At 44.0% G+C, this 16,256-nt stretch overlaps 2 protein-coding genes across 2 annotated transcripts in view; both read left to right on the top strand.

Moving 5' to 3' along the window:
* ing3 (inhibitor of growth family, member 3) lies at positions 1-6,054 on the top strand. The gene is made up of 12 exons (XM_026147682.1): positions 1-147; positions 289-360; positions 2,318-2,418; positions 2,541-2,606; positions 3,268-3,364; positions 3,452-3,523; positions 4,209-4,325; positions 4,403-4,569; positions 5,102-5,295; positions 5,370-5,562; positions 5,659-5,697; positions 5,780-6,054. The coding sequence occupies exons 1-12, from the start codon at positions 120-122 to the stop codon at positions 5,894-5,896; spliced, it is 1,263 nt and encodes a 420-aa protein (XP_026003467.1). The 5' UTR covers positions 1-119; the 3' UTR covers positions 5,897-6,054.
* Positions 6,055-11,192: 5,138 nt separating this feature from the next.
* cped1 (cadherin-like and PC-esterase domain containing 1) overlaps positions 11,193-16,256 on the top strand; it is a 28,129-nt gene continuing 23,065 nt past the window's right edge. Inside the window, exons 1-2 of the mRNA XM_026147219.1 lie at positions 11,193-11,947; positions 14,780-14,954. Coding sequence (XP_026003004.1) covers positions 11,753-11,947; positions 14,780-14,954 — 370 coding nt within the window. The 5' untranslated portion in view covers positions 11,193-11,752. The remainder of the gene's footprint in view (positions 11,948-14,779; positions 14,955-16,256) is intronic.

Below are 16,256 nucleotides of genomic sequence, written 5' to 3'. Positions count from 1 at the left end.
TCAGCATCTGTGACCTCCTTTTTTCTGGGTATTTTTTTCTGAGCAGACGTTGGCAGGCGGCGCCATATTGAAAGCAGAGAATTGTCGGCGAAAACGACTGACACCTTAAATTAAACACGATGTTGTACCTGGAGGACTACCTGGAGAGTGAGTATGGGACTGCACCGAAGCGGCAGCGGTGTCACAGGGCTCTGCTGCGCGTTAAATGGGTGTTATTTTCCGGCCAGGTCGGCTCCGGCAGTTAGCCTAGCCGTGCTAGCAGGTAACCGCCTTTTCTTCTCCTGGCAGTGATCGAGCAGCTACCCATGGATCTCCGCGACAGGTTTACGGAAATGAGGGAGATGGACCTGCAGGTTCAGAGTACGTACAACCCTGCCGCCAACGGCGCCACACACCGGGGACACGCGCGCTGCGGCATGCACACATAGCGGCAGCCCTGCTGGGACTGTCCAAGCAACAGAGCCGCGTCCCGGCGCTGATGACCGCCCAATGGCGCTTACTTAATTAGCACACGTTAGCAGAGGCGGCTAACGGGCTGAAACCCAGTAGATACCAGCACGATACTGCAGCGCAGCAACCACCTGCAGGGTCACATCCACCCACAGGGCCCCCTCCCCTTTATTACTGCCGATCCGAAAGTTCACATTCATGCACATTAAAAGTCAAGTTGCTAATAAAGCAACTTTAAAATGATTATCGCTGTTAGACGCTCACAGGAGGTCCTAATCACTATTTTAGCACTTTATAAATAAAAAATAATCAGTTTTCTTTGGTCTAAACTGAGATTATTTAATAGGATTTCTGTAAATATCTATTTTTTTAAGTTTAAATTAAAAAAAGGTTTTAGTAAAATATGTTTTGATAAATTATGAAGTTGCTGAACAAACTAAATAATTTTGAACTGAAATTTAAAATGAAGGATTATTAAAATAGTAATCATTTCCTCTAAAATATTTTGTTTCAATCACTGACACAAATTTAATTGGACTTAGAGTTAGATCAATTAAACCACTTTCTAAACGCTTGTGTGTGCAGCCAGAAAAAGAACAATGTTGTAACAATGGTATAAACGCGACTCTGAAAGGTGTAATAATAAATGAGTGTTAGGGATACTCTGAATGAGCCTGTGCTGGGCGCTAGTGCTGTGTGATACTGCAGATTTAAGTATTGATCTGATACCAAATAAATACAGGGCCAGTATTGCTGGACACTTTGCTGTCATTTTTCTATCTGTTTAAACCTCAGGATATTAACCCTTTAAGACCTACCATAGAACCAAGTCCACCAGAGCTTATCTATATATTTTTAGATGGTGTAGTGATATTTTTTGGGAGTATTTCAATTTGCTATAGTAACTACATGAATTGCAAAAAAGTGCAATAAAACTACCAAAAAAAATGTAACATTGTTTTTTGCTTGTTTGTTTTTTACACATATTTCTAGTTAGAGAAATTTCAGGGGTATATCCCTCAAAACTGTAAATGCAAAAAAGTTGCGCAAAATAGGTTCCAACCACAGGAAATCTATTTTGAGTGTATTCATAGTTTTATTTTTGACATACACAGATTTTTATATACTGTAGGAAAAATGAAAATAATTATTGTAATGCAAATTTGCAAAAAACAGCATGAGCTATTTCCAGCAGTGTAATTTGAGTTCTTAGCATCCCAGAAACTGTACAGAAAGCCATAAACTTAAAAATGAAGTTTAAAAACCACCAGCGTATTCTATAGGAAAAAACCGTATTTTCTGCGAAGATGACGCCACTTCCGGTTTCGGGCAGGTAATGTTGGATGCGCTGATTGGAATTAGCAAAGCATGTTTCTGGAATACTATGTTTTTGTTGCTGCAAATAGATGATGAAACTGCTTCAGCTTTAGTCACATTGGTTCAGAGGCACAGATCTGTGACATAACAGGAGCACTCACTGAGTGAGAGCTGGGGAAATAAAGTTTTAATCAAACTTTATTTATACTGCACATTTATACTGCAGAGCGTATCCAATCACGAATCAACAAAATCTAACAAATATTATCCACACATGGCACACTCACTGCTGCAGGTTTCAGCTGGCAGGAAACACTCAAAAACAAATCACCTGAGGGAGTCACACTCAGGTTAGTGTGGACCAGGTGAGTCCTCAGCTCTGATTTCATTAGAACTACAGTCCAAAGGTGATCCCCAGGCTCAGAATAAATCTGCAGTTCACCAACAGAGAGGAAACACCTGAGGGAGGGCCGCAGTCAGACTTTGCACACGTGATGGTAAAATGCTGAGTGCTGCGTTTTCTCACGTCCTTTCCTGTTTGTTCCTTCAGATGCCACGGATCAGCTGGAGCAGAAGGTCATCGAGTTCTTCGTCAACGCCAAGAAGAACAAACCAGAGTGGAGAGAGGAGCAGATGGAGGTCATTAAAAAGGTCAGAGGTGGCGGATTCTTCTTGTGTGTGTGTGTGTGTGTGTGTGTGTGTGTGTGGGGGTGGGTGGGTGGGTGGGTGGTGTGTGTCTTGGGTTTTTGGGTTAAACCTGTGTGTGTTCTTAGGATTACTACAAAGCTCTGGAAGATGCAGATGAGAAAGTCCAGCTGGCCAATCAGATCTATGACCTGGTGAGTAAAGGTTTCCTTCAGGTGTCACTCAGGTGATCACAGAATGGCAAAGGTGCACATTTAGGCTTTAACAGCTTTAACGTGTAGAAATCTCAGAGGAACCTCAGTTATTCCACACAGCCGCCACTAGAGGGCAGAAAGAACCTTGAAGAGCCACTAAAAAAGCACAAGGAGTTACTTTTCCTGCAGTTTGAGAGCATGGTCACTATCACTGAAAGATACCAGCTAAACTCAGACCCTTCAGTTATAAATCACTGATTGGTTAGATTGATCACTCATCTGTGAGATTTGATCAGTCAATGTTGATCAAGGGTTATGAGAATTTGCATATTAATGGCCAAGGAACTGACCTTCCAGCCCATTGTTCCTTCAGCGGTGTTAGTTTCAGTCATAATGCAAATGTACTGTTTATGAGATTGGGGAAACCTGCAGTCAGCTGAGACTGAAGAAGTCACTTGAATGAGTGACGAAACATTTCTCCCATTGAAAATGCTACGTCCAGATGAAAAGAATCAACTTTTGGGGGCATCTGTGTGATTATTAACACATCCAGACATCCATCAGCCCAACACTTAAAGATTATTCATGTGTCACAGAAAAGCTGCTTGATTGGTTTAAAATTGGTTTTCGTTGTTGACCTCATTGATCCTCTGTGTCTCAGGTGGACCGACACCTGCGTAAACTGGACCAGGAACTGGCCAAGTTCAAGATGGAGCTGGAGGCTGACAACGCTGGCATCACTGAGATCCTTGAGAGACGTGAGTAGCTCTTTGGTTGTATTCGGCAGGGGAATGTTAGACTTCCTGTAACGTGTGCCTGACTTCCTGTCACACATCTGTGCTCAGGATCGTTGGAGATGGACAGCCCGTCTCAGCCTGTCAACAACCACCACGTTCACTCACACGCCGCCACAGAGAGTGAGTACACAGCAACACCAGATCTGTTTTTTGTCTGCTGTCTGGATCATCGCCTGCATCTTTCCTGATCCATACTGATTGACCACCTAATCCATGCATATGAATCCCTGAAAGCGTCTTCAGAGGCGTGTAGTCGTTCATCTGAGAATGAGAAATAAAAATATTTTTTTGAGGATGATTAATAGTTGTTAAAATGTTAGAATACAGAAACATGCAGCGGTCATGCTGATGTAAACGAGGTGGGAGGTGTTCCCAGTTGCTGATGTCACACATCACGCATCAACCTGAACTGCAGTGATAACCTGGGTTTTAGACCACACTAACCTCATTCTCTGGCTTCGTCCTCGTGCTGTTGTTAGCAACTTTTAAAAGTTTAGCGTCACGATACTTGTTCTCGTTAGACCTTACCTGCTGAGGTCATTCGGGATCATTTGAGTTGATGCGGAAGCTGTGACATAAGCACAGTGAGCCTCTCTGAGTTGTCCACACTGATTTAACCGACTGAAATCACCCACTCTTGGCCACACCATGGTTCACCATGGTAACAGCAGCAAACATAAACATGGTGTCAGATTGAAGCAGTGTGAACCTCAGATGAATTTGGGGCGGGACATGATGATGGTATTGTGTTGTTTTCAGTTTGAAACAGGAAGTGTCAGCTAACTGCATGTTTGTGTGCTCTCAGAGAGAAAATATAGCGCTCCGAGCCACCACACCACAGAACACGTCCCAGAGAAGAAGTTCAAGTCTGAAGCTCTGCTGTCCACGCTCACGTCAGACGCCTCCAAAGAGAACACGCCAGGTAAGAGCCACGACCCTCACCAGAGCACTCTGACCGCCTGCCATGTGTTGCCTGCCTCACCTGTGTGTCCTCGGCAGGCTGCCGTACCAACAGCACATCCTCGTCCACCAACAATGCGTACAGCGTCAACTCCTCCCAGCCTATGGCCTACAACCTGAGCTCGCTGTCCTCAGGGCCCGGAGCTGGAGCTGGAGCCGGTGCCATCACCATGGCTGCTGCCCAGGCGGTGCAGGCCACAGCTCAGGTGAGAGAACATCCAGTTAGAGAAGGGGTGGAGTTTCTCAGGTGTTTTCACCTGCAGGCCAAACTTGTCGTTTTGGATCAGTTAAAATCTTTTAAAGGTTCTTTGAAAAAAGCGACAGCTTCCAGAAACGTTTGTTCCACAGAGAACGCATGAGCAGCTGATCTGTCTCCATCACCTCTGAAGTCATCTGCAGACATCCTGTTCATCATCATCAGTGCCTCAGCTCTGCTGCTTTGCTGTGTTAGTTGGGTTTCCGGTATAACTCAAACCTGAAATTTCAAGTAACTGTCAGTCTGAGATGAGCAGGTCAAAGAATTTTTAAATCAGACATCTTGAATCACATTTTGTTAGTTCAAGGACTGAAAGATGGTAGAAAATCTGACATCCGGCTACGGGATGTGCTTGTCTGTGTTACTGACAAACAAACAAAACAAACAAGCTTTATTATTTGTCACATACAGTATCATACAGAGTATAACATGCATGCATGCATGACCTAAACGTTTTACTGCTGATGTATCCATGTGAGCAGATGAAGGAGGGCCGGCGGACGTCCAGCCTCAAAGCGAGCTATGAGGCCATCAAAAACAACGACTTCCAGCTGGGCAGGGACTTCGCTCTGTCCCGGGAAAGCACTGCCGGATACTCCTCCTCTGCTCTTGCCTCCACCCTCACTCAGACCCTCACCCCCAGCACCACCTCTGACTCTCGAGGACGCAAGTCCAAGTAAGACCACCATCTTGGCTTCTTGCCTCCAGCGCTCAGCATGGATAAACACTCACTCTTCTTCTGTTTTACAGGAGCAGCATTAAGTCTTCCAACCATCAGTCATCTTCGTCGTCCTCCTCCTCCTCACTGTCGTCCTGTTCTTCGTCATCGGCGCTCGCTCAGGAGCTCTCCCAGCAGGCATCGGTGCTGCCTGAAGCCGAGGCCAACAGTCAGGTGGACTGGACCTACGACCCCAACGAGCCCCGATACTGCATCTGTAACCAGGTACACACACACATACACGCATACATCAGGTTTGCTGATGGACCAATCACTGACGAGGCCTCATAGAATGATGGTGACTCCTCTTCTGTGTTTCAGGTTTCTTATGGAGAGATGGTCGGCTGTGACAACACAGACGTGAGTCTTTTACCTTCAGGTTCTGACCCGTGGAAACGGGTGTCTGTGTGTATGTGCTGACCGTGTCTGTGTATGTCCTCAGTGTCCGATCGAGTGGTTCCACTACGGCTGTGTTGGCCTGACGGAGGCCCCGAAGGGGAAGTGGTACTGCCCTCAGTGCACAGCGGCCATGAAGAGGAGGGGCAGCCGCCATAAATAGACACATCTCCTTGTAACCTTCATTAGAGGCGGCTGAGGTCAGAGGTCACCAACAGCAAACTGCTCATCATCAGACACTGAGGATTTAAAGCCGTGTGGAGGAAGTGATGTCAGCTCTGAGAGAAATAAAATCTGGGTTCAGTCTAAGCCTAAAAACAACCACAGTCTCTGCCAAAACTAGTCTTTGTTATTCAGATTCAGTGAAGTTAATCTTGACATTTTAAACTGGTCAGAATAATTAATGAGTCTTTCTGTCAGAGCACAGATACAACCCAGGTTTTATATTTGGTTAATCTGGGATTATACTTGGAATAGCCAAGTTTGTAAACCAGGTCTTTTTGTCTCCTTCCATTATATGCAGATTTTTCCCAGAGCTGAAATTATTTCCCATGAGGCCATGCTCCCCTCTCACTCATTTAAAACTACAAACAGGATGGGTTGTTGGACTACAACTATGAATGCCTGTTGGAGCCAAATTAGATGAGTCTCATTTGACCTCCATAGTAAGCCAGAATGTAGTGTGTGTGTGTGTGTGTGTGTGTGTGTGTGTGTGTGTGTGTGTGTGTGTGTGTGTGTGTGTGTGTGTGTGTGTGTGTGTGTGTGTGTGTGTGTGTGTGCGTGTGTGTGTTGGTTTGTGCCGTGTTGGTTTGCGTGTGTGTGACAAATGTTAAAATGAAGAGTCCAATAAAGCGATGTTTTGGTAAATCAGCTGGTGCGTTGTTGTTATTTGACCTAATGGGATCAACAGGAAGCGTTGATGGAAACAGTTTTCCTTCATTTTTGCTGTGAGCGGCTGTCACAACTGTAAACATCTGGTGGGTGAGAACTTCAGGCTGCCACGTAGTGCCGTTTATTCATTAAATCTGTGTGTCTCTGAAGTCCGTGTACAAAGATTATCCGCAAGTTTCTAAGCCTGAAGACCAGAGGTGGGTCGAGTATCCAAAAATTGTACTCAAGTAAGAGTAGCATTACTGGACCATAAAATATTATTACTCAAGTAAAAGTGAAAAGTAGTCTTCAAAAAAGTTACTCAAGAGTAAAAAAGTACTTGGTGAAAAGACTACTCAAGTAGCGAGTAACTGTTTGAAATGTCTGATTTATTTTTTAAATAAATGCTATCAGACAAAAATAAATATACAGATTTTAGTATTTTCAACAGGAATATATGTACAAAGATCAACAAAATAAGGCACAACAATTCTAATTTCCAGATTTCAGTTTTTCACAACATAAAGCTTTTTTCACCAATGCCTACAGTAAATAATATAAATATATAAACAGTGCAAACAATTTCCAGTGACACGATATGCTGTCAACTTTATTTTCATTTTTGCTCGAAATGCCACAGCAGCCTCAGAGAAAACATTAGAACGAGGCATCTTCAACATATGTACATACAAGGGAGCTCAGTTTACCATAAATTGTATGGGTGTGCATCTATTTCTGCATATTTAGCAAAAATGTGCCATTTCTTCACTCAGTGAAGTGATGGTTAAGCTTCAGCAGCAGTTTGCTCTCAACGTTCTTTCTGTGAAGCTGTAACTGTTCAGCAGTGAACAGGAGTCCTGCATGACTGAGAAGTCCTTCACAAGCTCCAGATGCGGGAAGAGCTGTACTGATTTTGATCGACAGCTTCTTGATGTGAGGAACGCCATGTAATAGATCCACACCTCCAGTGAATGGACATGAAAGGTACCTCTCCAGCTCCATTGCTTCTGGCTTTCCTGACCCCATGGATCCATCATCTTAGCCAGTTAGGCCGCTGTTTGTGCTGGCCTCATTCAGCTGGCCTCTGAGTCTAGGTGATGTCTGATGAAGTTGAGACCTGTGGAAGATGTATGGTTTTCAAAAAAATTAGGTCTGGTCATTATAGTGCTGTATACACTGCCAAGCTGCAGATGTTTGGCAAGAAGATTTGATCACACTGGAGATGTTTTTACTAACTCTTGTAGAAAAACAAAATCTTGTCATTCATATCCCGCACAAACAGTTTGCAATGAATTCCAGATTAAGTTTAAAATAAGAATGCGTGCAAGGCTAAGCAGTGCTAGCCAATGTTTGGCTGTTACTCTGGGAAAAGACGAGAAAGACAGTAGTGATGGGATTTCCGGCTCTTTTTAGAGAACCGGCTCTTTTGGCTCTGAACCGGCTCTTCAGGTTGTTTTGTTGCTTTAATTAATTTATTATTAACAATAATATAAAATTATGCACAAAAGGAATTACTAATGTTAAAAAAAAGTGGTTTTATTTATATATGTTTATATATAAATATATGCGGTGGCCCCTAGAGACAAAACACGTACAAACTCCAAAACACATTTCTAGCATTAACTGAACTTCCAAAACAGAGCTACCTAGATCACTTAAATTACACAATTGAAAGCATATGTGTTTTGTTTGTGTATTTATCAGTGTTGGGTAAGTTACTTTAAAATAGTAACTTAGTTACATTACTAGTTACTTCTCTCAAAAGTAACTCCGTTACTTCAAGTTACTTGTTACTTTCAAAGTAACTAGTTACTAGGGAAAGTACTTTGGTTTTACTCAGAATTCTCTTGTTAATGTGTTGCTTCCATTACTTTGCCAGTCTTCTAGCTTGCTTACTTGCCACAAGTGCACTGTGCCACCTACCAATAGAAAGGAAAAGATAATGTGCATATTTCCACGAGAGAAATCCCACGCCTGGACCGTCATTGACTGCTGCCATGATTCTAGCCTACGTCACAGAGTCATGTGCGCCTTTTACATCCAACACAAAAACTGCAGTCGTGGTGCTTTCGATTGTACTCAGAACTCGGAAAATCTGCCTTCTGAATAGGAAGATGTAGGCAACACCAGACTGCAGATGAGCTGCATACAGGGCTGGACTGGGAAAGAAAATTGGCCCGGGCATTTTGACTAGAGACTGGCCCACCATTATAGGAAAAATCATAAAGCCTTTGAATGAAAACAAACACTGTTGTGACAGTGATGTACACTGTTTTGATGGTATATATGCATCAATCTATCAATCGTTTGTTGTAAGATTCAGATAATTATTTTTTAAAAGCTAGACATTTTAAATGAGAATAAGAAAGAAAAGTACTTCTTTGTGCCCCCCTCTCCCTGTTAATGCCCTACATGCCCCCCTGGCAACACTTTGCTAGACCCGCCCCTGCACAGTTACCAGCTGTCAGCTACTTAGAAAAGGATCCTGGTGTTATTAGTCTCTCAGAAACAGTTCATAACTTCCCTTCAACTCATTCATGTCACCTAAAAGGTAAACCTGTTTCTCCATCACCTGTTCAGCTCTGATGATTCAGTAAGGACATCTCCTGGTTTCATCTTCATGTTTCCCTCTCACCAGATATCCAAACCGACATCATGACCAGCAGCTTTTTTTTTTTTACAGCTGTGGCTCCAGCAAACATCAGCTGATACTAGAAATTAATATTAAATAAATTCTAACAACAGCTGATCAAGCTTAAACGCGCTGCTGTTGTTTAGCGCGACATCCGCTGGTTTCCTCTTTCGGTGCAAAGTGGGCGATAAACAAACAAGAGAGACGATCAGCTGATCATTGATCAGTTTCATGATTGAAGTAGAAACGGGAGAGGGAGGGGGAGAGGATGAAAGAAGAAGAGGCAGCTGTGCAGCAAAGACAGAATAACTCCAGCTTTGTGCCTTTTTCATTGTAGCTGAATTACGGGACAAACTGTTCCTTTTCACCTCAATAAGAAACGTGTAATATTTTCTCTGAATAGCAGACGGGAAGGTTGGCAACTCTAATAACTTATGAACAAAATAAAGTTCAACATCATTAACTTCATAGCACCACCCAGCTGTATAGAAACTCCGTCATGCTAGCTAGCACGCAGTACGGAAAAAGTCAGAATAACGAAAATAAACTCCACCTAAACTTGGTTCATATCTGACCCAGAGAGACTGCAGATCATAACTTCTTACCTGAAGTTCAGTTCACACTTGGACCGACGGCCGCCTCGGGTCTCTTTTCCTTCTGCGTCCCTTTTCCTTCATCCACCTGCTGGCCTCCACCACTTGCTAATGTTACTGAATCTGTGGAAGCTCCGCGATAGCCACCACACGAAGTAACGAATAACAAGCCTATCTAAATCCCAGTAACGATAAACGTGTTCCTGATTTTGGCATAATAACTAGTTATCGTGCTCGTTACCACAATAATAACGTAGTTACTGTAACGCATTACTTAATAACGCGTTAGTCCCAACTCTGGTATTTATACACAAGAACTCATATATATGCAAATAATTAAAAAAAAAAGTGTGAGAGAGAGGGTGAGAGAAAGAAAAAAAACAACCCACGGCTCGCGATAAGGAGCCGGCTCGCGTCGTTCACGTCAAAGATCCGGCTCTAAGAGCCATTTCATTCGCGACCTACACATCACTAAAAGACAGTGATGGAAGCCGTGACTGGAGCTGCGATGTAGCCTATATAATATTTAAATTGTACGAACGTGATAATTATGTGTATTGTAATAACGTGATATTATATTGTTCAAACATGAAAGGTATATTGTACTAACATAATAGTATATTGTACAAACATGAAAGGTATATTGTTAGAACAATATACTTTTCTATTTTTCTTTTGCCTGGGTGGCATTATTTTTTAAAAAGTAACAAGTCGAATTTTGCAAATGTAGCGGAGTAAAAGTACAGTTTCTTCTTCACAAATGTACTCAAGTAAAAGTAAAAAGTATTGTGCAAAAAAGGTACTTTAAAAGTACATTTTTCTCAAAAACTTACTCAGGTAAATGTAACGGAGTAAATGTAACTCATTACTACCCACCTCTGCTGAAGACCACAGAGCCAGTTCACATCATTGCTTTATAGTTTGTTTTTATTAGTTGATGTAGCTGCAGTTCCTCTACCGTCCGGCAGAGGTCAGCCAGGAGACTCTCGGGTCAAAATAGCAGATAAATATGTTTACATTTCTGTGGATAATTTCCCTTTAATAGCTCTGTGGGTGGGTGTGGGGGTCCCGTTGGAATAGGAACGTTTAGCCAGCTGTAGTTCTGGGCCAGCCAGTCTTCCAGATTTTAGAGTAGAAAGATGCAGTTTGAAAGTTGTTGGTCAGCAGAAACAGTGAGAGCTTTTTAACTCACATAGTCACACATCCGCGCACACACACACACACACACACACACACACACACACACACACACACACACACACACACATATATATATATATATATATATATATATATATATATATATATATATATATATATATATATATATATATCTCACGCACGTGGAGTGCGCGCGCCTGAAATATCTGGACTAGGAGGAGCTGACCTCCTGCAGACTCCTTGCAGAGAGGGGGAAAAGCAGCTTCCTCCTGTTTGTGTGCAGAAAAGTTGGAGGAGAGGACGGACCCAGGACCTGAAACCTGACGACGGAGCCTCCTCCTCCTGCTGCTGGCTTTAACTCAAACCAGATGGTGTCCCGCTACTCCACAGCAGCTCCAGCCTGATGCGTGGCTCCAGCACAGGAGGTAAAGCAGTTTAGACGGAGTAGGAGAAGATAATGAGGGGAGGACGGCGCAGATTTGACTTCGAGGAGTCATACAGTGTCCATTTAAAGGAGTGAGCTCGGAGTTTGCGGAGTTCGTGGCTCCTCCGTCTGATCTCAGGTCCGCGCACGGCTCAGCAGCACGGCAGTCACGGCCTCTCTTGCGCGCTCACCCGTGTCTTCGGGACACGTAAAAGCAGGACTTTATTTTCTAATGAAGGATTCAAACTGCGCATGCTCTGTGCTGACCTAAGTGGGCTCAGATTGAGCTGACGGAGGTGATGGAGGTGACGGAGGTACGGTGAAGCTCGCCCTCCGGTGATGCGGTGCGTCCCGCTGCTCCGCCGGCGCTCCGGCCCGCCCCTGCTGCTGCTCGCGCTCCTGCTCGTACTCTGTGTGTACCTGATGGTGGGGGACGAGCCGGTGCGGTCAGATGTGTGCTACAAGGTACCCTCGCTCCAGATGTTGACCCGCAGGTTTGTGTGCACTCTGGAGGCTCTGCAGAGACACGCACAGGTGAGCATATCTGCGTCACACCATGACGTCATTCTGAGTGGCCCATAATGACCCCCACCAGCATCAGTTTAGTAAAGCTGCTCACCAAACTCAATTAAAACAAAAGCAAACATTTAAGGAGCATCTGCACTGAGCCAGTGAGATTCAGGCACCTGAGGGCTCCGCCCCACTATCCCATCACCAAATGTCAGGCTGTTTTTATTATTTCCAGAGTCTTAGATGACCGTCACCTTTCAAACACTATATTTTTCACTCCAGTTAAACTCTGTCAAACTGTACTCCACTTTATCATGTGTCAGAGTTTAGTGAAAATCATATTGTTTTAAAACTTCCTCAAATGTGTTTAGATTTCTCCTAAGGCGCTTTATTACTGTACTGTCTCATTGGTTCCACATAAACTTTATTATTGAACCCAAAATGACCCCAAAGCTCTGTTTTAACTAAAACACTTCAAATACATGTGAACGACCCTGAGACAGCAGAGTGGAGTGAACTCTTCTTAAAACGTTTTGATATCTGAATGGACTTCTGAATGCATCCACTGGAGGAGGATTCCTGCTGGGCCGAGGCTCCTTCTGTCTCATTGTTGCTATATTTTTAGACACAGACGGATGAACGACTGTGAGCACGAGGGTTTTATTTTACCACGGGGTGACTGACAGCTGCATGGACCAATCAGAGCCAGCCAATCCAGTTGGCATGTGTTCTGGGTATTTTAAGTGTGTCCTGGTGCTTGGTGTCCCGATAGAAATATTTCTGCCACGAGGATCCAGTTTCTGACAGATAACAAGAGTGTAAACATACACACACACTCGCATGCATACACACACACACTCACAGTGTTTGTTTTGTTTTATGAGGGCTGTAAACTCCTGTCTGCTCATCCTTCACCTTTTACTGAGTGTCGTGTTCAGAGCTCAGAGGTCAGAGTTGGAGTAACGCTGAGGCTTTAATGAGCTTTCACTCCATCTTCATCTGAAAACTTGATAATGAGTTTAGATTTACACCACTCAAGAAGAGCTGTAACATCTTCGTAATGCTGTGGCTCAGTAAAACTTTATCGATAAAACATTTTGCCGACCCACAGGACGGGAACATCTGAGAAGGAATTTATTATTGAGTCTTTATGCATGAAGACAAACAAACTTCATCAATACATCTGAACGGTCTTCATTAGCGTGTAAGACGTAAAAAAAAATCCTTTAAATAAAGGTTTGAATGTTGTATTTCTGCTGTGTGTGTTGTTCGACCTCCGCAGAATTAAAGCGACAGCAGAGGAGGGCTCACCGTGCAGGTCACCCTGAACACAATGGTCTCCACAGACTTCAGGGTACTTCTGAGTATTCTTGCAGGATTCCTTCTCTTTCAGAGTATTTTGGGGTCTTTCTCAGTCTCTCAGGAGGGTTCTTTCCTGAGTCTTTCAGGTTTTTCTGAATGCTACAGGTATTTTGTGGTATGTACTGGTGTCCGGGTGATGCAGGGCCTGATTATTCCACCTCTAGGAAATTCTAGGCTCTGTCTTTGTGTCTTCAGGGTTCTTTGGTGTGTCTGATGTTTGAGAGGCCGTCCCTAGTGTCTTCATGTGTTATGAAACCTTTTAAGGTCTTTCGGGAAGTTTCTGGGCTTTTCTTTGACCATTCTTCAGGGTCAAAGGTCGATGTTGTTCTTGTGTCAGCTGACTCTCAGCTGTTGGCCATCAGCTGTTCATTTCTCTGGTTCCTCCCCACAGCTTCCAGTCAGACGTGAGGATTTACTGCTGGGAGCAGATTCTCAACATCTATTTTAATCCAGTCTGACAGGAGCAGAGGACCATGACAAGCACACCATGTTACCTCATGAGCTCTCAGAGGTTTGAAAAGACTCTGACTAACCAGAAAATACTGTCCAGTCCATGGGTGATGGTCAGTGGGTCCTGAACGGGTTAACGTAATTGAAACAGTCTGATCCATCAGCTGGACTCTGATTGGCTGTTTGGACAGGTTAATTAAAAATGTGTGTTTGTCATTTGGTTTAATATTTGCTATAATGACATAATTCTAATGTATTTATGTGTAAAATCATTTCTCTCATTTCTAATCCTGTAGCAGTGAACACGCTGGGATCACAGATCACGTTAAACTGAGTGAGACATTAAAACCGGGGAGGGGGTGAGATGAGGGTGTTTTGGGTCATGTGACTCAGTCCATCAGTCTGGAATGTGGGCTTGATGGTCTGATATTGCTCCTCCTGCTGAGTTAATCTGGAATTTTCTCTGTAAAAATCCCAGTTGATAAAGAACTGTCTGTGATCGATCTGTCTGGAGTCCAGACAGCGGAGCGTTGCTGCCTCGTTGTGTCAGCTGACAGGAAGCTGAAGGTGTTAGATTAAGCATAACAGGAAGCAGTGTGAGGCTGACATCACAGCCACTGACCCGACAGGAAAACAGCATCCCAGCCTCAGAGCTGCAGGCCTGAGCTGACTGCATTTCTTCTTCTTTGGTGAGAAGAAACACCTGACAGGCTGTGTGCAGACAGCCATCATCAGAGCGGCAAGCTGACCTTAGTCTGAGGGCTAACACAGCTTCATGGTTTAAATGTTCATCTCTGAGTGCTTCATGAACTGGAGCTCTACCATGCCGGGTGTCATTCAGCTGTGTCAAACTCTCTTAAAGCTATCACAAAAATGTTCTCCACACCAATTTGTACTTTTGTAAACTCTGTAACATATTGTATTATTTAAAGAGTTTAGTCTATTACTGTCTTGGAGCAACTGTAACCCACATAATTTCCTTAGGGATTAATAAAGTATTCTGATTCGTATTCTGATTCACACGAACTCCTGCCGCCCCCTCAGTTGCAGCTCTCGTCTCAGAGGACCCCCCACCGGCGCCGGGCCGTGGTTCTGACGGGGCGACACCCGACCTCAGACACCGAGGTCCAGCTGTACCAGAGAGTCCTGCAGCAGATGGACTACGAGGTCCACCTGTCCAGATACGCCGAGACGAGCAGCTTCCTGAGGAGCACGCAGGGTAAATATACATCTGAGGGGGTGCCGTGCTGGCTTCAGGTGCTGCTGGGAATATAAACACTCTGAATCTGATCCTGAATGAACCGTTCTTTAAACATTTCAACCTGTCAGAAAGACAAACGCGCGCGCGCACACACACACACACACACACACACACACACACACACACACACTCTCTGTATATCAAGCATGTAAACAGTGTGAGCGCGCTCAGACGGCCCCGCCCTGCTGGAGCTTTAAACAGCGACATGAGCGAGCAGAGGTCAGGGTTTCCTGTGGGTGGAGGAGGGTGGAGACTTCCTGTGAAAGCAGATGGACCTCAGCAAGTGTTTGTGGAAAATCACTTCAGTAGTGCATGTCACGGCAGAGAAACATGAGCATGCACAAGACCGAAAAATGGCCTGTTACCACAGAGGGGCTTCCATGCTTCCTGTCACTCTGGGTTTAACCCCACCCACTTTGCCTCAAAAAAAAAACAGACCAGAGGGTCATCCAGCTGCTGATGTCAAATTCAGAGATGATTTACCAACAGCACTGAACATCATGAACAATTCAGGGAGATGTGAGGGTAACAATGATGATGCAGATTTATTCACATGTTCATTACCACATCAACTGAATCCTGTGGAGGCAAAGAGATCTGAACCTCTGATTGGATGATTCTATCAGATATTTTCTTAACACCCTTCATCAAAGATTCATCACCATGTTTCCTTTCATTAGGTCAGTGTTAAGAAACATTATATCAGTATCACCAGAGGCCTTGTTTACACCATCTCTGTAAGAACATGTTGGCTTTAGTCATGTATTATTATTTATTAATTACACAATAACCTAGCCTCTACCTGAACCTGTAGATCAGAGTAATAAAGACTTCACTGACTGGCTTATGTGATCAGAGGCAGGCACATTATTGTGTTGTCTGTGTCCCCCTATGTTTGAGGAGCAGTGAGACAGTAAAGCTTGAGGTTTAAGGAGAAGCTGAGAGAAACCTGAGAGCATGAAGTGAAGCTTTCTGCAGACCGAGGACGACAGGAAGCTGGAACGGGAAGTTCCTTTAGCTCATGTTTGGTCATAAAACAACACAGAAAGAGACTAAGCAGAAGCTCAACTTGTCTTCACTGTAGGGGGATGGATGGATGGACAGACAGATGGATGGACAAATGGATGGATAGACAGAAGGACAGATAGAGGGAGGGATGGACATCAGGTTTAAATCTGTGTATTATTGGTTCACAGCATGAGCATGGTCTCACTGTTGAAGTAAAGTTGTCTGTGTTGAACATCCTGCTTCGTTCTCTTT

Source organism: Astatotilapia calliptera, chromosome 17 (assembly GCF_900246225.1).
Source record: "Astatotilapia calliptera chromosome 17, fAstCal1.2, whole genome shotgun sequence".
NCBI lineage: Eukaryota > Metazoa > Chordata > Actinopteri > Cichliformes > Cichlidae > Astatotilapia > Astatotilapia calliptera.
Note: the sequence above shows the minus strand (reverse complement) of the source record. Positions and strands in the feature narration are given on the sequence as shown.